Raw genomic sequence first — 23,929 nt, forward strand, 5'->3', positions numbered from 1 at the left:
GTTGCAGTAAATATTCCGAGCACGAATCCTTTGCAAAACAGGTACCATATTCTTAAATAAATGATCACCAGGCTACCAAGTTTCCATCAGGATGCTTTGGATCAGGATGCGCATGAAATCAACATTGTCAAACAAAGAAAAAGCATGACATTGTTGAATTCGTTTCGTGTTTTGATTGTCACTATTAGATTTTTTGCCAAAAAATTGAGCATGTTTCTGACAGTTTTGTCATTTTTTGCGCGTTCGTAATATTCTATCACATTTTGATTTGGTAACTTGCTTAGGCCGGCAAGCAGCTTTGCCCAGTGCCCACTTCCGGATTTATTTCCGGCCATCTGTTCGAGACATGAGTGACACAGGGATCGAAGCTTCGTTATATTAAAAGAAGCTGTCCTCACTCTAACGGGTAACTGAACGTGTTTGACATACGAAGTATAGATATGGCCCTTTTTTGTTTTTCTATCTTAGGGATCCATACGATATTATGAGCATTCGATAGACACGTTTTTCGTGAGATTCTATGCAGAGATACCATTACACTTGATGGGAAGCCACAGTAAACGAGCAATTTGTAGCATTCATTATCCTGTTCAAAGTAAGCGAAAAAAGATAGAGCCGATATCAAATCTCCGTCGGCATGAATATGGTAAAATGATGAAAATGAATCGTTAATGATAGAAAGATATTTCTACACATTATTAGATATCCATTATAACAGATATCTTATGACGCAAGAATCGCAATATCTAAGTCGGTTTCAATACAACAATCATTTTGGCATTTTCTTTATAAAAAAAAATTGGAAGATGATGTTTAGTGAAATTGATAAATCGATGTATTTAAAAAATATAAAATAATAAGATCGAAACACGTGAGTAGTAATTAATTTATATAAAATATAGAGCGAATATTTCAATAACATATGCAAAGAAAATACACTTAAGAAACAGCTAAACAATTTTTATTGAAAAATAAATAGCATAGTTACTTCATCTTTCATACACATTTTTTTCAACTCGGCATGGGAGCGAAAACGCTTGAAAATATTAATGAAGTATAAAAATAGCATACGCAACATGTGATAGTACTGCTCTCACCATTCTCGATCGAGAAGCTAATAGACATCATTCTCAAAGCGGCGCCTTTTTGTATCGCCTGTCAACAAAAACAAAAGACACTATCATCGTCGTTTGGCGTAGATAGAAACAAACAAAACACGTAACCATCTTAGCCGCTCCATACCACGCATTTTCCCAAACGTCTATCGCCCAACAAGATTACCACACGCGCGCACAAATACACTCATTTAAGAGGCCTGATTTGTTTTTACTACATTGCACCCTCCCATGCCGCAAATAGTCAAAACCAACGCAATCCGGTTCTCGCACAACACATGGTCCTTTTACACGTGATTACGGGGCCTGCGAGAAGTTGACCGGTGGCAGAGATTGCCACAGTGTCGCCCCGTTCATGAACGTAGCCTTTGTCTTTTGTTTCATAATATGAGAACGCTCTAAATATATCACTATACACATCGAGCGATCAGGCGATCGCTAATATGGAAGAAGAAGAAAAGAAAAGAAGATTACCGTGTTAAAGAAGCGTTGGACCGTACAATATAACAGCAGTTGTTAACGCACGGTTCAGCTGAATCATAAATTATTTTAACATTCTCGACAACTCTGGATGTAACACATTTCACATGGACTATTAAAATATACCTTTATATTATTGGTCATGTGATCTTTAGGTACTTACGAGAATCAATAAAAAAGATAACTTCTATGCACATGCTTCTTCTATGATCTATCAAGATGAGTTTTACCACTACTAGTTTACGAGAAATACGGAGCTACCGTATCGTTTTGGATCCTCTTTCGCTAAAATCGAATCATTGAAAGTATTATTAGGTGATAGTTATAGTCAGAAGAGAGTATTGAAATGGAAGAAGAGAGTATTGGAATACGTTGAATGAAAGTTCTGATTCACTTGCGTCAATTGGTTGTAATAGTGTCTCACGAGAGTGTATGCCCTACCGTATGGAGTTGTTCTAACAGAGTGAGGGATGTTTGCCTAAAAGTCCTCGAGTGAGAGAAAACCATAGGCCAAGAACAAATAAAAAAAATCATCAGCGATTAGTGCCGATTGAATGGTTAGATTAAAACACATAACGAGTCACTTTAACGTACCCACAGATGCTACGGACAAGACGGAGCACAAAATGAAAACAAAAGAAAACCCTTTTAAGATTTTGGTACAGAAATAGAAACTTGATCAACTTTTTGCGAAGTGCGTCGAAAATGTGAATGATATGGGAGAAATGTATCAAACACACTTCGTACTGCCAATAAACGAATACGTCCCGGCGTGACAAATAAATAACACAACCTCTCCGCGCTCATGTTCACGAACGCAAGGCGATGTTACTTTGGTGTTTCACCGTTGACAAATCGGCGTCATCCTAGAGAAAGAATTCGAGTTCTCGTGATTCTGCAACGATCGACCCGGTATTTCCTAACACTTTTTGAATTTTGTCTGTGGTCGTGCATCAGATGATGGTTACGAGTTGTTTTCTATCTAATGATTCATATATTTGGTTCTATTTTTGCTGGTATTATTTCTTCTTTGTTTTCTATATCTTTGAAGGTACCTTACTTACAGTTTAGAAAAAAGAAACATAATAACGTGAAGTTTCTCAAGAAAAAAAATTACGGAAGTTACACTGTTTGTTATACAAACACTAGCAAAGACTCTCGACCTCCTTATCGAGCTACACATGGTGTTGATAAGCAGGCGCCATGAAGAAACGTGATCTTTCTATGCCGTGGCATCGTCTTCTAATCGATGGCACCTAACAGAGGCAAGTTCAATCAGCGGATTTGTAATAGTGATTGTCACAATCAAACGTAGATTGTGGTAACTTCAAGTGTGTTCTCAAAGGTTAATCAATCACTATTTATTTTTCGTTCCAAGGAGCACTTTTCCAACGATTGCTTCGAGATGATTGTTATGCCTATCTTCTCGAGCTTCGCCTTGATTGGAATCCTTGCCGTACGTTATACTACAGCTTATTGTATGAAAACAGGAACTAAACTTCGTAGAAAAAACAGCATATAATAAACACCTCCATGAAAACATTGATTCAGAGCAAATAATGAGTTTCATTATTTCATAGCCCCCCGTTGCTCATTAAAATAGTAATATAAATGAATAAATGAAACTTTGTTTCAAATAAGATTTAGTACGGTCCAAAAAGCTTAAAATTAGTCATTTGACGAAGTGCTGAAAAATTATACAATTTTAAGCCAAATTCTTACTATAACCCCATTCATCATAAAAAATGTTGACATTTCTTTAGGAAACAAACAAAATCATGTATCATGTATCTTTGTCTCTCAGCACAAACACACAAGCCATCGTCCGGTTTGACATATTATAATAAACGATACTCTGCCAGCAAAGTTAAACTGAAACATACTGAAGATGCTACTCATCCCTCATAACGTCAATGTGTTTAAAGTCAAGGCAAAAACACACCGATTCACCCACGAAAATAAAAAGAAACAGTATTTTAAATTCTCTTTTTCTCACCGTTTGCCATCATGCACAGTAATACCATGAAAAAAATTTCAGAACAGAAGTCAATAAGAAACAGTTTGGATCTTTTCTGAGCCGTACCTTCGTGAATATAGGATGATGAGCACTTTTTTGAATTTCCACGACAGAGAATAATTTATAACGGCAACTGCATCGAAAACGTACTGTGACCGTGATCGAGACGTAGGTATCCATCGCGTCAAGCACTAAAAAAACAACAGGCATGCATCTCAGCACGTGCTCACGCTCACAAACAATGAGCACACACGTCGCGCATGGCGAAACACAAATCGGACTCAATCAAGACATAATTTACGACAGTTTAATTACCACCAGAAGAATGTTGTTGCTTACAGCTAAAAAATAAGGAAAACAGCAACCTCTTCTAGTGGCATTCGCACCAGATGGTTGTATAATCAAATATAAAGTGGCTTGTACCTACCTTGACGTAAGCTGAAAATAAATGGTTAATAACTTATAATAGCTTGTGACGCTTATGAGTGCCCCAACGATGTATAATATACGTGATGTATCATCGATGCTTACAAATGCCCCCACACATGCAGGGTTTGTAAATAGAGTAAAGTAAGGAAATATTAAATCCTTTTTTACATTCGAACAGTAGGTCAAAGACCACATTGTCAAGACATAAGCTATAGTTGTCGATGCAACAGGACGAGATAACAAATTTCGCAAGACAAACGACGCATTAAAAAGGATCTATTTTGGATAGGTGTACGGGGACTGATAAATCACCAGCTAAACCACCTTTTTCCTTTTTGTGCGAAAAGGACAAAATATCAGAGTGATAGCGATGGTTGAGATTTGCAGTAAATATAAACAGTCCAACACAAGGCGAACCGGCCATCTGCAGTGTGGCGGTGTTCTGGTGGTTGAACTACTAAGCTTAGATGCTGGACTTAGCAGCTAGTCACTGCTGCTGATAAGAAAGTAACGAGTTGATCATGCTCCAGGAGCGACAGAAACCGCATGAAGCGCTGCAAAACGGAAGCGAATACAGTGGAACCTGCGCTGCCTGCAGGACATGGGTCAGATTCAACAAACAAAGAGCTATTTACGAAAGCACGTCATCTTTGTTCGGTCTCGGTTCGAACCATTCGAGCATGTTCCGGCCGAGATGCTAGCAGGACCTGTTGTGCGAGCCAAACGTTCGAGCACAATGTGCACCTTTTGACACCGTAGTGCGTCCGCGATCTCTCCATTTCGTGTCAGTTTTTGGTAAGATAAAAATGGGTACACACACAAACACTTCCAATGCTGCCAGATCTCGCACAAAGGCACATGCCAACCATCGGACGACGTACTGGCGGAAATTATGCTCGCTTGGTGTTGGCTGTGATTCTTTGTCTCCGACACGGATTCCCTCCAAATCCTCACCGAACGAAATCGTCCGATGAAATTGAAACCCCGATGGTGGTGCCAAATGCCGAGTTGCTTTTGCTTTTGGGAGCAAATGTAGATAGCGAAAATGAACGAAAAGAAGCTGATAAACACCTCCAGCAACGCATGGACAATGCGGCGGGAGTTGTGTATCTGAAGGAGAACCAGCCATGGAAGGTGGGCTGCAACTGCAACACTCATTGCATTTTTCCCTGACATGGCATAGCAAATGCCTGGCTTACCGATGATTGTCGGTGAATGCACAAACATAATTGAAATTTAGTTCGTTCGCCTATGGCACAGGCCAATGTAGTTTGAAAGGACTTTTGAGAGCAGAAGCAAAATATATTGCATTGTGGGGGATTATGTGACAATAGGGATTTATTCATCACACTGCACAAGAACGGCATTATTGCAATACGTCAATGATTTCGTATGTTACTGTTTATAGTCCTTGTAATAAAATATATAACCCAGGTTCTGTTTTGGTTGTCGAAGCACTCTTAGTATAAATGAAGCTACATAATAACAAAAAAAATTTGAAATATTGACAGAGTTGACAGCTAAATTAAAAACCATACTAGGTCTTTTGGTTATCTGTTTGTCATAAATGTATGTCTTGAAAGTCCTTATTTATTAAATATATGTTGATACAAATTTGAAATGCATTAAAAGTTCATATTCAAATAATGCTCAATTTGTTTATATATTAAACAAATAAAAAATAATAAAAAAATCCCATCACATAGCATAATATGATGGCAAGCGTGTGAATATATAATGGTTCCTTTATGTTTTATATTATCCATCGATGCAGTTGCCATAAAAAATAATACTATTTATGAATTCTCCTACCTTAGAACGTAGTTAACGCATACGACGCTATGTGGTTTTTGTTTATCGTAGACGACAGTAGCTTGCGTGACGACCCATGCATATCCACCTGTTTTAGCCAGAAAACGGTAACGGGATGTTTCACTCTGTCCCTTGCTGATTACTGTAAAAAGATAGCAGAAATTTTAATATAAATGAATGGTTCTATGTCTTATTTATTTAAGAAAAAAATGTATCGCAAATGTATTGTAACAACGTAAATAAGCTGCAAAACGATATCAACATGTTGCAGATAGTGTAAAATTGTATGTTTCTCTTTTTCAATTGTATTTGTGTAAGTTATAAACGTACTATACGTAAATTTATTATTGAACTTTAACCCCGCAATTTACGACCTTTAACATGAAACCTGCAAGAGTAAACAGCCAGATACGTTAAAACATGAAATATTTGTGTATCTGACCAATCAATGTTCAACCCAATCGAACGCAAAAGCCAATGCAATGCAATTACAAGCACGATTGCTTCTGCGAAGCATGATCTAATCGTACTTCAAACTCAAAAGATCCGTTAAGACAATAGCCTCTGGGTGCTAAATGAATTGATGAAAACTTTTCATCCGTGTGCTTCAAAGAGAATCCCTAAAAAAGGCGGAAAAATCGAAAATTTTCTCATTTCCAAAATTACACATCCCAAGTGCGCCGACACTATCGGTTCCGAAAGAAACAGTAGGAGCCGCATGAGAATCAAAGAAAAACTTTTCCATTTAGTTAATTTGCCACTGCTTTCCGTTGTTAACTGCATGTTTGTTTCCGTTGGCAAGTGCTGTGAAGCGTTTCCACCGGGTTTATGCTTGGGATTAGAACCATCCGGAATGCAGCACAAAATGTCCGTTCCGTTGTTTTCTCGTACAGCCACAAGGGGGTTGAAGTTGGAGAGAGTTTTTAATTTGACGCTCGGGGCGAGATGAAGTGAAATTTCAGATCGAAACTCTTTGTGTGGTTACTGTTCGCGAAAGAAATGGAGATGTAATTAACACAGAACCCGTAAAATGAAGAGAAAAAAACCCACATCAAATCCAAAACATGCTCAAGCAATGAAATGAAATAAAACATGGCAGCCTTTTACTCAACCGACTTCGTGATTCAGTTGTTTCAACTCATCATTTACGTCCTAATTAAAAATTGCAGTTATATGTTATATTTATTTATAAAATATACTTATTCGATTCAATAAATAATAAGATATTCAGTAGAATAAAAAAATAATTTAATTTAACAATAAAAATAATCGTAGAATTCAAAATAAAGTTTAGAAATCAAAATATGCATGACGATTGAAAAATTTGTGCATAAATAAAAAAAAACCAAAACACGTATTATATGAATAAGACCCAAACATTTCTTTTGTAAATTTTTATGAAAACAAAATTTTGTGATTAAAAAAAGATCAAACATTAACCATTTCATCTGCAATGCAATTGCCGATCAGCTACGCTCAAGGACAAAAGGGTGTTTTTGTACGATCGAAATACCAACATTCAACCAAAAAAAGCTAATGGATATCAAACGAGTAATTTCCCGAATCGATTGAGCTTTTAAGAGCATCTAATAAATTCCCATCTTCACGAAGCGAGTTAGGGAAACGGGTGGAGCACGGTCATTGTGTAAGAGCATAATAAAATAAAATTGACCCTGAGAAGAGCTCTGGGACAGGTAAGGGCGAAGCGAACATTTTCTTACCTCGTCGGATCGTATAAACACAACAAACGGGATATTATTACGCCGCAAGCAGCCAGCGAGCCCGACATAACAGGACATTTACCTATAGCACAACAATACTGCACCGGTTACGACTGCTGAGCGATGCACACACAATCACAGGGGCCAGGCTCATGTACAACAAAGTACAATTTACACTGGGGCGTGTGCGCTGAGTGAAGCAATAATGGCTAACATTAATTGTGAATTTTATCGTGGCTCTATAAAAATCGATGCACAATCGTAAGGTAGTACGCTTTATGTATTAGTGTTTAGTGTTTCATTTAAGTAGTCAGGTACTGGGCGTCTCCATCAAAAGCTTTTTCACTTTCGAGCGGCAATTTACTGAACAGGCATTCGGTCCTGCGCAAGCCAAAAGAATTGTGGAACGGTTCAGATGCACTTATACTTTTCAAACAGGTTGATTTGTCCATTGTTATTGTTTTAATAAGAAACTTTGTTTTGGTAAATACATATGCAATATTTTGAAGCCGAAAGTAATGCTAGGTATTTATACAAGTTTTATTTGGATTATACGCTACGCCAAGCATCAGAACAAGAACCTAAACGGCCCCAAAAATAAACAACATAAATTCGAGCCAATCCCTTACCCTACAAATAAGCTTATTAAGTCCATGCAAGATTTATTAGGGGTTGAGCATAATTGAATTTTCAAATACCATCCCCGATACCAGTTACAGTCTTGCATTCTTAATGCACCACGGATGAAGCTCCCGATGCTCTTTTTCTGTTCCGTTCTAGTCCGCTTGCACTAGGAGCAGCTATGGTGCGGAGTATAACAACAATGGACACCGGTATCACAACAGCATTAAGAGTAATCGTACGACACACCAACACTGGCACAAAACTTCTTCCCTGCCACCGCGCGATTATTTTCTGGGTTTGGTTTGTTTGCATTCGCAAATATTTCGGTCCCACCGCAGCATAAAGAATACGCCATCAACCATCTCCCGTGAACTGAGCCGGCTGGGAGTGAGTGAATTGCCAGCTGCCGCACGCCTTGGGAAGGGACTACAAACAAATTTGGCCAGTGCGATCGGCGACACAGCGCAAAGCGCATTATAATCATGTAAACATTGTTTCGCTTCTTCTGTCCCCGAAAGATGCCACCGGTCGCCGACTTGCTGCACTTCCTTCGCTCGTCTTTATTACGTTTTCCCACAGCCATCTCGAGCTAGCGGCGGGGCGAAGGACGGACCCATCATGGAGGATTTATGGAATGCCGTAAATTGTGAAGATTACTTTTTATGGCATCGGGAGACAAACGAAACTATACATTCCATCCATGACCTGTCCTAGCACGGGGCTCCCGATAAAACGCTTTTCTTCTTTGTGCGCTCGAAGCGAATGATTATACACTTGCACAATGGCAGTGGAAAACTCTATGGGCGTTTCGTGTTTTCCATCATCCATTTCGGGACACATGGTACAAATTCCTTACGAACCGCTGGCACCATGGCGAATGAAAAGAGCAGCCTCCTGGGAGATCTCTGCCAGGCGCGATAGTCTAACACAAAGTTCGTCCTGACCAATTGCCAAATTTCGCAGTATTAGTATCGCGAACTGCACTCGAGAGGACAAAAAACCACGCCGCAAGTCACCAGCAGCGCTGCGTTCGGGAGCAGTAAACCTTTCACTCCGATAAGTTTTAAAGTTTGGCGAAAAGTTTAAACCATACACGCCCAGCCAAGTACTCCAATGCCCGTTTCATTTCCATCTATTTTTCTGCACACAATGTAGCTAGCGCTTTTTAGTCCCAGTCCTACCACGATGAGGCAATTTGTTTCCGACCAGTGATCATAATTTCCCTCGGGAATGTTAGAGTTGGCGGTTTTGGAAGGATTTTTATGGTCAACTTAAACCCAAATGAAAACAAAACCGAAGCTACGAGAGGTTCATTTGCGGCTGTGTATTTACATTGCACGTAAATGCATTTGATCGTTTTTTTGTTTTCAATTTCACATGGCGATGCATATTTAACGTAAAAAGTATTTCTTCACTGAGCAATCACATATTTGTAACTGAAAGTAACAATATTGTTAGTTTAGTTATATTCGATCTTAATCATTATTCAATGTATTTTCATGAACACAATAACCATTAATTTCTCATTATACAAGCACAAGTATGCTGCGAGTAAAAACAATCAACCGCATAATTTATCATGCACTAAAATTGATCCCACCATCAACCTTTGGACGACAGCTGCACTTGAACCCTTAATCCGTCGCTAATGATGCACTTGATTGTACTTTTGCGATAATATGCTCAGAAGCGCATTCATTCATCACATTCCGTCGTTCGGAACCGCTTATGCTAGTGACGTACTCAAACCACAAAATCCAGCTTCATCGCCTTAAATCCACGGAAAAGCTTCCTTTCTAAGCAAGCAATAAAGCATGCTTCAAAAGTAGCAACATGATTGAAGTGTTTGTTGCCGTAATCTACCACAAACCCGAGCCAAAGCTCCCATTGGTGTAATTTGTTAAAGTACGCATAGCATGAAAGGAAGAACCGCATCTCTCCCGAACCATCCTCGTGTTTCATGGAAGTCTGTCAGTGGATAACCTGAGACTGCGGTGCAAAAATAATTCTCTAACCAATAATCATAATCGTCGTATTGAGGTGAAGCAATCTTTCACCAGGGGAATAACCGTCCTTTCCTATACGCGACAGGCGGACAAAGTAGGTACAATAAGGGGGAATGATATTCTTCAGTTCACGCGAACCTCCATAAACTGCATACGATCCAGTAAACTCATCTAACCACACGAACGAAACCACTGACCCCCGCTGCAGCATAGGACAACATTTTCCACGCCCAACATCCTCAACGACGGCCGCACATATGCGAAGCATCGAAAATTCAATTAAATTTATGAGACGATGATAAATTATTTCGCTTCACCGAACGATTCATCAGCCCGTGCGCTTACTGCTATCACTGGCGCTGCTTCTGTTGATGCAGTAACTAAAATCCAACTACGGCTGCCAGCCCTGCTACAGACTGGAGGTAAAATGATCACGCTCGGCACAGGCCACATCAGCATGCCCGGCACAGATGAAAGCTAAAAAGCTAGCTCCGTACGAGAAAGCTCCTCCCATTTTCCCCCGAAAAGTGGCAACATTCAGAGACAAAGACAAAACCCGTACCCCGGACACAAGCGGAAAACGTGAAGGACCCCCGTGTGCATACATCAAACTGATGAAAAGCAACCAGGATGTTGCACTGCCACCAACACGCTCACGGGGAGACGGGTGTGTGGGTGGGTGAGGGTGGGATGCATTCGTAATAAATGCTCCGTGATTAAAATAATAAAATATTGAAACATGAGCTCCCCCGCCTAAGGCACCCAGTGGGTTCAAGGGGGGGGGGGAGGGTTTTGGGTCGAAACCCGCCTCTGTTTTTGCTTCGTGTGTAAGTAAATTATCATTATCAATTTATTTATCCGTCCCTACCTTGAACCGTACCTTCTTCCACGCTGCACTCTTATCGTGAGCAAAAGTCGTAACTTTTACATCGTTCGTTTTTCCGCTTCCGCTGCTGGAGCTTTTTGCTGCCATCTCACTCACTCCCACCCAAAACCGTATCAGCAAGCCAGTACCAGTACCGTTTGAATTCACCAAGGACATGGTTTGTTTCAAAGCGAGCCATATTATGCTAAGCAGCCCCGAAATGCATCTTTCGGATCCAGTCAAGCGAACCCAACAGAAAAAAACAGGTACACATCCCCTGTATGTTGATGTAATAACGTTAAAAACATAAAAGCCGAACGCCACCAGCTCACGATTTCTCTCCGCCACTGCGATACGCTCGCGGGATTTGACGAGCCGGATGGCGAACGAAGGACGTTAAATTTTAACTCAAATCTTGACACCGAGTCAGCGTCGAAGGGATAAAGAAAACCGCATACCTAGCGTGTACCTGGCAACATAAACTCCCCCCGTTCTGGGCGCACGGGTGCAGGTGCAGGGGAGTTATCTTTTCTCTCTGTTATTTTCTCGGTGCAATGAATTTGTTACTGTCGGTGCAGCTGTTGATATTTCGGTGGATTTCGTTCCCGCATTTGGCGCTTTTCGCTTTCCCCGGGTACCACCTCCATTTTTGCGATATTTTCGGTAAAGATAGTCACAAAGTCTTCGCGCCGTTATTCTACTTCGCCATCGACCGCAACGACAGCGCTACCAAGCAGGCACCCAGCCCGAAAAGTTAGCTTTCCACGCGAACGATTTCCCGCGAAACAAGTTGAGTGAAAATTTTTAAACTCTCCCGGGGAGTTGGCTTCTCCGGTTTTAATGGAAGGGTGCACAGGGCCACAGAATGGAAGCTCCCGAGTTGATTAACTCAAATGTCATACACGGCGCTGTGGCTCGGAGCGGTGGACGTGCAGAGATAGAATTTTTTACGACGCCCGGCGAACGCTGTTGCATCGGTGCCTCCTTTTGCGTTCGCTTGGCATCCGTTTCCGTTTCATTCACTTAATCCCGAAGAAATTAAATGTTCACTTGACGGTCGGTTGGCTGCTTGGGGTGCATTTATGATTGCATTCTTTACGACCGCAAGCGCCACGAGGAGTGCTGGTTGGAAATGTCACACCGCACACAGAAAATGTAACACCGTCTCGAGTTCTCCTTTTTGGCGTAGTCGCCCGTCTTCTAACCGGGCGCAAAATATTCTAAAATCCGTCCATTTGCTAGAACAAAGAATAGGACATTCACCACACTAAATCTGAAGAGAGTATTGCCGTGCCTTTGCAAACAATAAAATTCCCTCCCCAAGGTTACTCAGGGAAATGGTGATTTTTACGAGTTTCAAAACGTTACCGATGCAAATGATTGCAATCGCATAAAGCACTTCGGTTGACGATTGGCATCACATAAATTTTCCGGTTAGCGAAAATGAACAAACGAATAGTAAAAATGATAAAGAACTGGACATTTAAGCAACTCAAAATGAAGTCAATCCGAGGAAAATGTCCACTCCATGCCAAATAAATGGAATCGAACAAGGAATAAATAAATTGTCGTACTTGACCGTCCGTTAAAATTGATGATTTAAATTCAAAATCATTATAAAGTTACTCAACTATAGAAAAGTGTATCCATTTTTGATCGTGCTCTTCGATTCACTGATGCACTCAGTTGCAACCCCCTCAAGGCACGACAATAAAATCATGCGGTCAACGGACGCATAAAAGAGGCACCGGGGGGAGCGCTTTCAATAAAACACATAAATATTACAATCTACAATCAGGGAACGTTCGCCGCACTCCGTAACCATTTCCTGTCGTCACTGGCCCACCGCATATTATATGATCCATGGCGAAATGAATAACAAAGAAAAAGATAGATGGAACGCTCGCGGAGGACATCATGCGGGAAAGCGGCGGTATAAGAAGGGAAACGATAAAAAAAAACGTCACAAATAAATGTGATTAAATTTTTATCGTCTTTTCGGGCGGAAAATCATGCAAACTGCATAAAGAAGCAGCAGCGTCAGCGCACTCACTGTTACTACCTTTATTGCCGATGGGTCGTGTCTTGCATGGTCTCTGTCCCAGCGAAAAGTGCGGGAGAAACGCAAGCTGCAAAGGATGCAGTTTGTGTTCGTCTCCTTATCACGTTCGGGAAGCATTCGACTGCCACCGACCACCGCCAACACCTGGCGCAAGATATACTCAATTTGTTACGTTTCTTTTTCTCATATTTTGAAAGACCAAAAAGCGTGCCCGGCAGCCACGCTTTCTTTCATTTCCATGCCGCTTCATGGTGTTGCTGCTGCAGCGTTGGCGTTGGCCGGAGGAGGCAAGCGCGTCAGCCACTTGTTCTCACTTGGTTGATGTAATTTTGCCATAATTCAATATTATCGCTAAATTATATTAGCCTCGTTTGGTGACGCTCGCTTGCTTTTCTCGGGATGGCGAGCCACTCCCTGGAGGCAACGGTGTGGACAAAACCGTCGTGGACGAGTAGCTGGATTATCTGGTGGTGCATGGAAAATCTTTATCCCATTCCGTAGTTTATTCGTTTGAAAAATTAGTTCCTTGCGCCACAAGTGGGCGTAACCCGGGGGGGAAAACGAGGAAGGTGTCAAGGAGCAGCTAAGTGCCAATCCAGGATTAGCCTGGATGTTTAGCACAGCTCCATATCCGCTCATTCTCTCTTCTTTCTCCATTAAGCATTAACGATTAGTTACCACGGAGCTGCTCCCTGTCCGGAGTTGCAGTCATTTTTCACTTTCCCGTTACTTCGACAGGCACCGTCGAGGAAACCAGATTGCGAAAAGAAAAACGCGTGCCAGGGACGACTGATGCCGACGATGAAGAAAAATTTGACAATACAAATGAAGATGAATTGTGCCCCGCTAATCGAAGCTGCACTCCCCTGAGCCGTTTGTCCATCCGTCGGTGCAAAAAGCCGTCCCTACAAGATGTGATAAGTTATCCTGGCGGTACTGCGAGTCAAGGTAATGGTCGGAACGCGTCAAATGAGCCTGCAATTTCGGGGTCAGCACGTTCCATCGTTCACGTTGATAAAGCAATCGCGCCCCCAGTATCGTTCCGATTTGCAATAACGAACCGTGTCAGCTAGAGAGCATCGAATTATGCCATTAAAAGATGCATGAAGAACGGCTGCCGTCAACTTGCAGATCTCGGCCAGTCAGAGGAGCTCTGCGGGCCACCAGCAGCTGTCCAACTTCTGACTGCACGGGAATTGATTGGATTGAGGTAATTGACGGAAGAAAGATGAAGCAGCTGCCACGGGGATGCTATTCGAGTCGATGGTTAATAGAATTTCCAATAAACGCGTTAGGTTAGCTTTACTTTCGCTTGCCCACCAGCGGGATCGAGCTGTCCCTCGTGACAGGGAAATGATGAAGATTTCTCGATTCGATTTTGTCTTATGCGCGTCTAAGTGTTCACATTCTGATATGATGCCAGGGGAGTATTCGCACGATATGTCAATAATATTCACGCTGTCTGCTATCGCCCTCTGGCAGGAACAATATCATAAAATGTGAGTATCATCCTGTGCGAGGTGTTGCATCTCAAAACTGAAGCTGCACCTGATTGAGAACGTGTTCGACAAACGGGCACGATTTGACAGCGACGATCCTTGATTCTTATTACCGATGTGGCATGTCCTTCTCGTTATGTTCGAGTTCAAACGGCTCAAACATTCAACCCATAATGATTTTTGGTTACCAAAAGTCGAAGCCCTTCGGATGAGCTCTTCAAGGCAACGGTAATCGCATCAGCATCTTCCCACCCGTTGCTGTTAGTTCATCCACCGTGGGTCGTGCCGCAACGGCTGTTATAAATGCATACACGCCGTGGAACTCCAACAAGGCAGTTACAGTTCAGCAAAGAGTCTCACCACGCAAGTCGAGCAGAGTAGCAACGTATTCAAAAGGGAGGCACTTTCGCACACAAGCATTTGAACTTCGTTTATGACGGCCAATTTAGCTGCCGTTTCGTGCCAGTTCGTTTAGCCGCCGTTTCATCTTAAGCAGTCCAAAAAAAACGAAAAACAAACCTAACAACTAAAACCTCCACATTATTCGCAAGAAACGAAAGACCGTCCTCGAGGTGAATGGGTGCACTTCTTTCGTTGCATTTCACAAACTTCCAGGAATGCACTCGAACCGATGCAACGGAAAAGGCAACTTCCATCGAGGACCCGATTGCCATTGGAAGCGAAAAACACGTTCGGGTATCTTTTTCGGGTTGAAGTTGCAGCGAAGAAAGAAAATAAAAAAAACTGTTCGATAGAACGGCACCAACCAGCACGACCGCGAGTAATGGACCGAATCGTGAAGCTTCATTGAAGTAAATTAACATTTCGATTCAATTGATTTAATTTCGCTCTCAACACGAACGAACAGGGTTCGCTGAAGTTTTTTTACTTCGTTTAGCAGCATTCTGTTTTTTTATTTATGGGTACACACAAACTTTCCTATACTTTTGATAAAACCCTCTCGTTGAGAACCATAAACAAATTAATGTTTATGCTCACACACCACAACTGCACCAAAGACGTTATATAATCAAGTACTTTTATGATGCAAGGTTTCCGTTTGATATCTACGAACAACCAGATGTTATACGGATGATGCAACATAAATTGAAGAACTATATTTATCTCACACTTAAAAAGAACATTTTATACTGTACGATAGCCTACATGTATATGATGCAACCTTGGAAGACAGTTTAATGGATCTCAACCATGAGATGAATGATGGCTGATGGTATTTACATTTTACGATAATTTAAAACATTTTAACGAATGGTGATAAACCGATTAATTGAAAGACAAACTAAATGCAACCGATCATATGCCTGATACAATTTGTTATTCATGTCAATTTTTCAATTATACTTTTCAACACCTACTAAAATAATGCGCAGTTTGGTTACTAACAAATTTTCGTAGTAATAAAATTTTCGTAAAATAAGATATAATAAATATAAACCAAAGTTATCATACTTCTGTTCATTTGATATCAGTGCTCTTATCTTTGCTCTCCAACTACTTGCATCACCTTACGAAGCCATCTAACTATACAAGCAAAAACAAATCACGCCTGTATATACAGATGATTTAAATAATATAGCCAGTCGAAAGCCAAGGTCACTCACCAATCTAAAGCTTTCTACTGAAACGCATTTTGTCATCACGTGCTGACTTCAACCTGCCGCAAGACATAGAAATAAAAAACGCCAACAAGAAAAAGAAAGATTCCCATGCCGCGTCAGGGGCTCTCCGTTACTCACGATCTCGTTCTCTCTTTCTCTTGCTGAAAGGCAAACTCATAGTTAGAAATTTCAAGTTTTTTTTCTAATTCATTTAACTTTGAACGTCCTGCATTCACGAATCTAGATGCTCCGTTGAGGCAGATGTTCGAAAAATTACCCCATCACCGATACTCGCTCAGACAATCCAGCCCGCAACCATAGCGCTGGTTCAGAAAAACCGCATTGAGGTAGTCCTCTCAGCTGCCACTGTTAACGAAGGCCAGCGTGTAACCCGGGCAAAGGGACACTGGAAGGACAACAGTGCAGGGAGACGGTGCTGGGTCGATTGCTTTATAAACAAACGATTTACCACGACCAAGCCACCTAAACGAAATGCAGAGAATGATATTTTTTGGGTCGACCTAAACGCGCCAAAATAAGCATAGGGACAATGCGATGCTAAATGAAACGATGACACAGGACGTGTCAAGGACGACCACTTCCATTCTTTAAACCTATGGAGAGTTTCTAGTAAAATTTGATAGTTTTCGCCTTGACTAGCGGTGCCCAATATGCACAGAAATCTGTTTGAAGGGTGAATTTTCCACCACAGAAAAGGACACCCACACAACTATCTCACAGTTGAAGTCGATGTTTTTCGCAGGTGACTGCCACGATTATTATAGTGCATAGTTCATGGCGCAGCATGCGCCAAAGTGAAAATATATATGAAAAAGAGATTTTCTTCAAAGAGAAGCGAGACCGGGGATGTACACAATATTCATAAGCAAAACAGAAGCTATACTAATGCTTATATCTATGGTAAAAAATTTAAGGATAATACAAATAATAATGACTGAAGTATAAAACAAGAAACTAAAGATACATCAAATCATAAATATAATGTTAAATAGTTCACATTATAGTTATTAACTATTTGTTTCCCGAGTTGCACATTATTTAGGTTTGTTGAATTTTTTATAACGGAAAAAGGTTCCTTATGTCTAGACTCCTAAATAAATATTCTGAGGGGTTTCCATCATCCTTGCTCTGCAAAGATTTCTGCCAACGACAGCGATAACATTGTACTAGCAGTCATACAAATCAACCACAACTCTGTTTAATATACTGAGCGAGTGCTACAATAGCTACCCTTCACAAACCCACCATTTCCTTCAATAAAAAGAAAATTGAACGCACTCAAAGCATAGATCCACCCTCTGCCCGGTGACGCAACAATCTAGCTAAACTAACAGACGGTAAAGCATTGGTACATGGAAAGGTGAAGCAAAAAGAGAATGAGCACATTTCCATGCAATGCATCAGAATCCATTCCCGCTTTTTCGGTACGAACGAGTGGAGGAGTCAATGAACAACCAAACTACCCTGCTGTTGTGAACTGGCATCAAAAAGCGGGTGAAAAATAAAATTGGAACAAAAAAAGCACATTGAAGGCAAAAGCAGCAGGAAAAAAAAACATATTACGAAATGTAAACAAATAAAGCGTCCGAAAACCTCAAACCTCCGAAAGGCATACTCATGCTTGCTGCACGCTCTACAGATGGAAAGCCAAGATATGCGATGGCGCTGTTTGACACGAACCGCTAAGTAAACCGAAACTTTGAGCTGCACTAGCCGGTAGAAAAACTAAAAATGCACACGTAAATAGAAGCACAATCCGTTCGAAAAATGTGCCCTCGGCATTCCTAGGAGCAACGTCTGGTAGCTACAGCAAAAAACATCGCTTTTTCGCCCTTGAGGACGCCAGGAACACATCTCGTGTTCCTTCGAGGGCGTGTTCTGCTTCATCGGTGCATTACCACACGGGAATCGATGTTCCCTGACACGAAAGGGCCACGTCCATTTTATCACGAATTGTTGATATTTTGAAATGAGGAGGAAGCGAAGAGTTTTCTTTTCCTCTTCTACGTGGCCTTCGATCATGAACAGATGATTACATTTTACGAAACGAAGCTGTTAGTCGATGATACAGAGTAACGAAATAACATGTATTTGCCATGCATCCTGTGCCGTTGTACTATCGACATCAAGCGACCGAACAAATAAAGAAAATGTACACGTTTCACAAGCGTCGCGTGGTGAGTTTGCTTAGATACTTATGATTGTGGTTTTTGTTAAACAAAATTTTACGCAAATATTTGGATCTCATGGAGGAGTTTTTTTTGAAGCCACAAATAAAAATGTGGTGAATATCGAATGTGTATGAACTTCAAAAACCGCTCCTGCTTAATAGTATATACATACTGCAAATTTATGCAAACGTGCTGAGCTTTTTTGCATTCATCATCCAAGCAATATTTTTTCGTTTGATATCATGAATCCATGCTTATGGAATACAATTTATGAGCTCATGAAATCAACAGTACTTTAGCCAATCACTCACAACAAAGAGTTTTGATCAAGTATTTTTAGAGTTCTATCGATAAAACTGTGTTTTTTTTTGTCAACTTTTAACTTGCATCAGCATAACATAAAACCATCGCCAAATGGTTTTACCATAAGGTAAACCATCTCATCCGCAGCACGTCGCCATGGGGTCAACATAAAAGTGTCAAAGAATTGGTTTATTTTATGTCTACTACCACTGGCACCTCCAAAAGCTGCTGGACCAATGCATACAACTTTCTCGGCGAAAAGCTCCCATCCAGCCAGATGGACGGTATCTTTTCGGACGAAAACACACCAAAATGGCGCTTCAGGCATCCATGAGCCACTTCGGCCATGATGAATAATTCTGCTACTACAGGGAATTCCTTCAAACTCGAACTACTGACCTTCACAAAACGTATCCCCTTCATCAAACCTAACGCTATGGCAGTGAAAAGTAGTATAAAGATGAATAAAATGTCCATAAAAAGCAGAATCAGCTGACATAACAGCGCTGCTGAATGAAACACGTTAAGAAATGAAAGAACAAAACATATTCCAAACATACAAGCATCTTCATACAGCATCGTCAAGTAAAACGATCGAACTCATTATTTTAGCATGCAACTTCTAAATTCGCAAATCTCACAAAAAGGTTTCATGCAAAATATGTTGTACACTAGAATTGACCATTCAATCAAGTGCGAAGAGGTTACTGACCGACACATCCCAGCATGCTCGGCTAGTTCGCGCTCGCAAGTCACGCGATTTAGCTCATTGGGCGAGTTACGGACAAACTCGGTACTCAACCCGTCTCAATATGCCTCCATATATCGAGTTAAGTTCGTTTCTGCAGCACAGGGCCTATGCTGAACGTGAAGTGGAGCTGCATATTGCGCGTAAATGCATCAACGTTTTTCTGCTCCGACCAAAAGCCACTTGAGAGTGCGTGCTAATGTGCCACCCGCTGGCAGCGTTCGTTTACGGACGCAAAAGCACGTTACGTTTTTATGACTTTCAACTACGCCAGAATGGGGACAATCGTGACGAGCTGAGTTAACATTAAACTCGTTATTGTTATTATCACTATCAAGTGCGATAAATTAAAAAAGCACACCGATAATGAAATAATGTACAGTAAAGGAATGAGTGTCATAACTAATAAGAGGCTAGTTATCATTTTTTCTTTGAACTAGTTGAAAACCAACTGTTTTCCCAAACTAGTTGAAAAACAACTGGTTTGGGATTGCCTTTCAGGTGAAGATAAAAAACCAAAACTAAATTCTTACAAAAAAAATACATTTATAATACAATACGAGCCTATTGATATTTTGATTTATCTGCAAATGATTCCGAAGCTTTCATGTGTTACTTTATATTTGAAGATATTTCAAGCAATTACTGACGATATTTGCTTCTCCAATTGAACATCTCTACCTTTCGCATTCGGGCTTACTGCCGCCATACAAAAAAAAAGGGTTGCAAATAAAACAAAATCTACAACCTTTTTGCCAATGAATCGGAAACATTCGAAAGAAAGGACGATGGATCCCGTTTTGGATCGAAAAGGTAACCTGGAAAGGTACCGCAGTAAAAGATCGAGAAAAAAAATCTTCAAATAAAGATCTTTCGCAAACGTCATCAAGTGTTCAAATTGGGTGGAAAATCACGTTTGATATTCCATTTGATCGTTACTGCATTATAGACCTCACACAAGACGCGAACGAATTTTTCCTATGATAATGACAAACGATCCGATACTAACGGTTACCTTTTTCCACCGATTCGGTTTACGTTTTTACGACGACGGTTTAAATAGGTTTATTTCGAGTTCAATGGCCGCGTCAATCTAAAGCAATCGTTTGTATCCTGAACAAAAAACATCCTTTAAAAACCACAACCAGCCAAGGTGGCCACAAGAAACATCGTTGAAACGAGATAAGCTATGTGCTGCTTGTTCGTTCGTTGACATATTTTTGGACAAGCAAAACGACATCTACAAAAAAGAAAAACTTCACCTACGAATAAAACCACCAACGCTCATGTTCGATTGCCGACCATGGGGCCACACATTTGGCGAAGAAATTATCATTATTTCGCGAAAACTCACTGGTGGTTCGTCTGCAGGCCAGGAAACTGCAGCTGTAGTCATGTTTTTCATCAACGAATATCCGGCCGTCCAATGAGCACCGGGGCGATGGGGACAATATTGTTTTCTGCATCGCGAACTGCAACACTCGCACTTTTCGAGTCATGCTATTTGGCGCAGTGGGTGTTTGTTTTGCACCATATTGTGCACATTTTATGTTGATCTCGCATTCGAATGGACAGAAACGGTTGCACCTATTTTCGGATCGCCTTTTTTATGCTTTTTAACCATTTCTTTGGTCAGAATTAAGAATTGTTTTGAAAAGTCGTTTCTGGTCGCCACCAAGAATATCAAAGCCTGCCATATTTGATATTTATTTGCATGCACCATTTTCAAATGGCATGATAAAATAGGTTGACAGAAATGTCTGTACGGTTTTGTAAGTTTAAGTGGGAAAACAAGAACAGTAAACATATTAGCAAGAGAAATCTTTTTCTGATGTTCTTGCAACTAAAACACAACAAGGAAAATAAATTTGCCATCCAATTGTTTTATCCTTATAAGCCAATGCATTACAATATGGTCTCGTTAAACATATCCTTAACATAAAAAAACTAGATCTTAACTGGATTGTGAAACAACAAAAGGATAAATTTAGCATTTAATTTAATTTTATCCGATATTAAAAAGGACAAGTGCTAGACAGCGTGGATTAATTTATCACGGACCGATCACGGCCAGGCGGGTCAATTATCATACTCGATGGTCGAAAATAGAACAATCTCCTCCCTCTGAGCCCCCACGCAAAATTAATCCAGCTCAAGAGCCAGCCACTGAGATAACGTACGACACGAACATACAAAAAAGCAATCATTTGGCAGCGGAATTTACGATACGTAACCGGCCGCGCAGAGATTTGCTCCATTTATCCTCTGGCTTTTCGCCTTTTGCACTCGGTTGTGCGTGTATCGCCCGAGGTGCACCTCTAGCGGCTGGGGTGAATTGACACCATTTACTCTGCCCCCCGACAACGCTCGTCGTGTGCACCCGAGAACTGATGCACGTGATGCACTTGTCCCCGTCGAGCGAATTTAATCGACTTCTCCCTTCATTCGAATGGTGTAGCCCACGAATCATGGTACCACGGTACGCACCGCGAGCATGAATGGAACGAATCGCGCGGCACGCAGAGCGCAACGCAAATGGGCACTCGAGATTTTTATCTCAAATTGTTTATTGAAAACAACAGCCAACAACCCCACCCGGTTGGCTCTTGCATCCATGCGGGGCGCAAGCAAAAGATATGGGCCCGGCTCCATAACCAGGGCCCTGCCGAGCGCGATCCCAATCACAATGTGTCTGGGCAACCCGAAACGACCCACCGCACGAGTCGTTGCAATCGAAACGGCGTGCTTTCCCGTCCAGAAAACCAGTTATCCCTGCTGTTATGGCAGTGCAGAGGTCCCTGCAGCCGGAGAGACTGCGTAAACGCGCCACTGCTAACGCACATAAACGAGAGCGCGAGTGATCGAAATGTCTTGTGTGCGATTGAATTTCGAGGCTGGGTGCATGGAGGTGGTGATGGAATATAAAAAAAAACAGACACACACACACCCACCGAGCACAAGAAACACACGCGCACGCACATCGAGCGAAGGTAAATTAATTCATTCCGCGCGATGATTTATGGCCGATAATGTTGTGGAGTGCGGCATCACTCTAGACCGCCCGCACTAGGCAACCCCAACGCGCTGTTCTGATAAATTTACTATAATCAAACCGTTGCGAACCGGACGAGACCGCCGGAGACCCCGGGGGGTCGCGCAAGGATAGCCCCGGTGACCCAGTTCCCGGCCGTACAAAAGGCGCACTGGAAGCACACGCCGTTCGGAAAAATATGTTTTCTGTTCGGGTAGCGTTTTTAATTTGTAAATCAGAGTAAATGGTGAATAAATTAAGCTAACTCGCCACCGGGCCAGTGCGGTCGCGATGACAATTTAGCCGTTCCGCAGCTCAACCAACGCAGGTTACAACAAGTTGGCAGCGTGACGCGTCCCCACCGGTGAAGCGGAGGCATGGAGCTGCTAGACAGCAGAGGCGAGTAATTAAAACAAGCTCGTCAGAAATGATCCGTCTCCGGAGCGATGTTGTCTGTCGCGGTTCGACGACGGGCAGGCCGAGAGGTTAGCTGCGCTTAACTGAGGTTAAGCGAATGCACCCATTATGCGCACCATTTGCAAATGCAACCCATTCCGTGCGTGTCGCTTGTGCGTACCTGCGTATCAGCTTCGGGCGCGCGTTGGAGCGTGGTTGCGTTCACATTGCAATTTCTCACGAGCTGCATGGCCGTAAAATTGGTAACGCAACACCGACACCGTCCTTAGCCATTATTATACCCGCGATCGATCAGATTGATCGGATCGGATCGACGGAACTTATGGGTACCCGCCTGGAGTCGAGAGCCACTCAAACGAGCCACGCCGCCATGCACCGGCATGCAGGGCGTTAATGGATCATACGCACGAGATAGAGCGGTTAATCTGATTTTCGTTCGGTATGTTTAATAAATTTAGACAACAACATCGATTACGATTATGGACCGCCGGCCACCGGATCTCTCCTAGCCTACGCCACTGGGCACCGGAGGCGCACCAAGTTCGGTTTGACATTATTCTCATGCCACAACGCGCGTAATAGCGACGCATTTTTAATTTTAAAACACAAAAATTACCCACCCAACTGACCCTCGGGTGGTAGGAGTGGTGTGAATGGAGGAGAACGAGAGAATGACCAAAGCGGACACTCATTAATTAAACGTTGTTTAGTCTGCAATTACGTGATACCGAAACGAGACCCAGTTGACGTGTAGTTTACGGTTGCAACAAAGCCACCGGTGCACATCGTACCTAGCAACGATAGAACATGATTCCATGGTAGAAAGAACACTGAGATTCTCTCGGCATGAATTGCATGTTGGGAGTAAAATCATAGTTGCTGGAACGTGATTTTTTCGGAAAAGAAAACAAACTTGAATGTATTGCATATCGTAAAATCGAAGGGTTGTTTTAGTTACCAATCCCAGTGTAAAATTTTGATTGCTT

General features: G+C 41.7%; 1 protein-coding gene across 1 annotated transcript in view; it reads right to left on the bottom strand.

The window, feature by feature from the left end:
* Positions 1-23,929, bottom strand: part of LOC128720888 (protein similar) — a 103,798-nt gene that overhangs the window by 66,816 nt on the left and 13,053 nt on the right. Inside the window, exon 6 of the mRNA XM_053814590.1 lies at positions 5,854-5,995. Coding sequence (XP_053670565.1) covers positions 5,854-5,995 — 142 coding nt within the window. The remainder of the gene's footprint in view (positions 1-5,853; positions 5,996-23,929) is intronic.

The sequence above is a fragment of the Anopheles nili genome, chromosome 2, assembly GCF_943737925.1.
Source record: "Anopheles nili chromosome 2, idAnoNiliSN_F5_01, whole genome shotgun sequence".
In the NCBI taxonomy this organism is placed as follows: domain Eukaryota; kingdom Metazoa; phylum Arthropoda; class Insecta; order Diptera; family Culicidae; genus Anopheles; species Anopheles nili.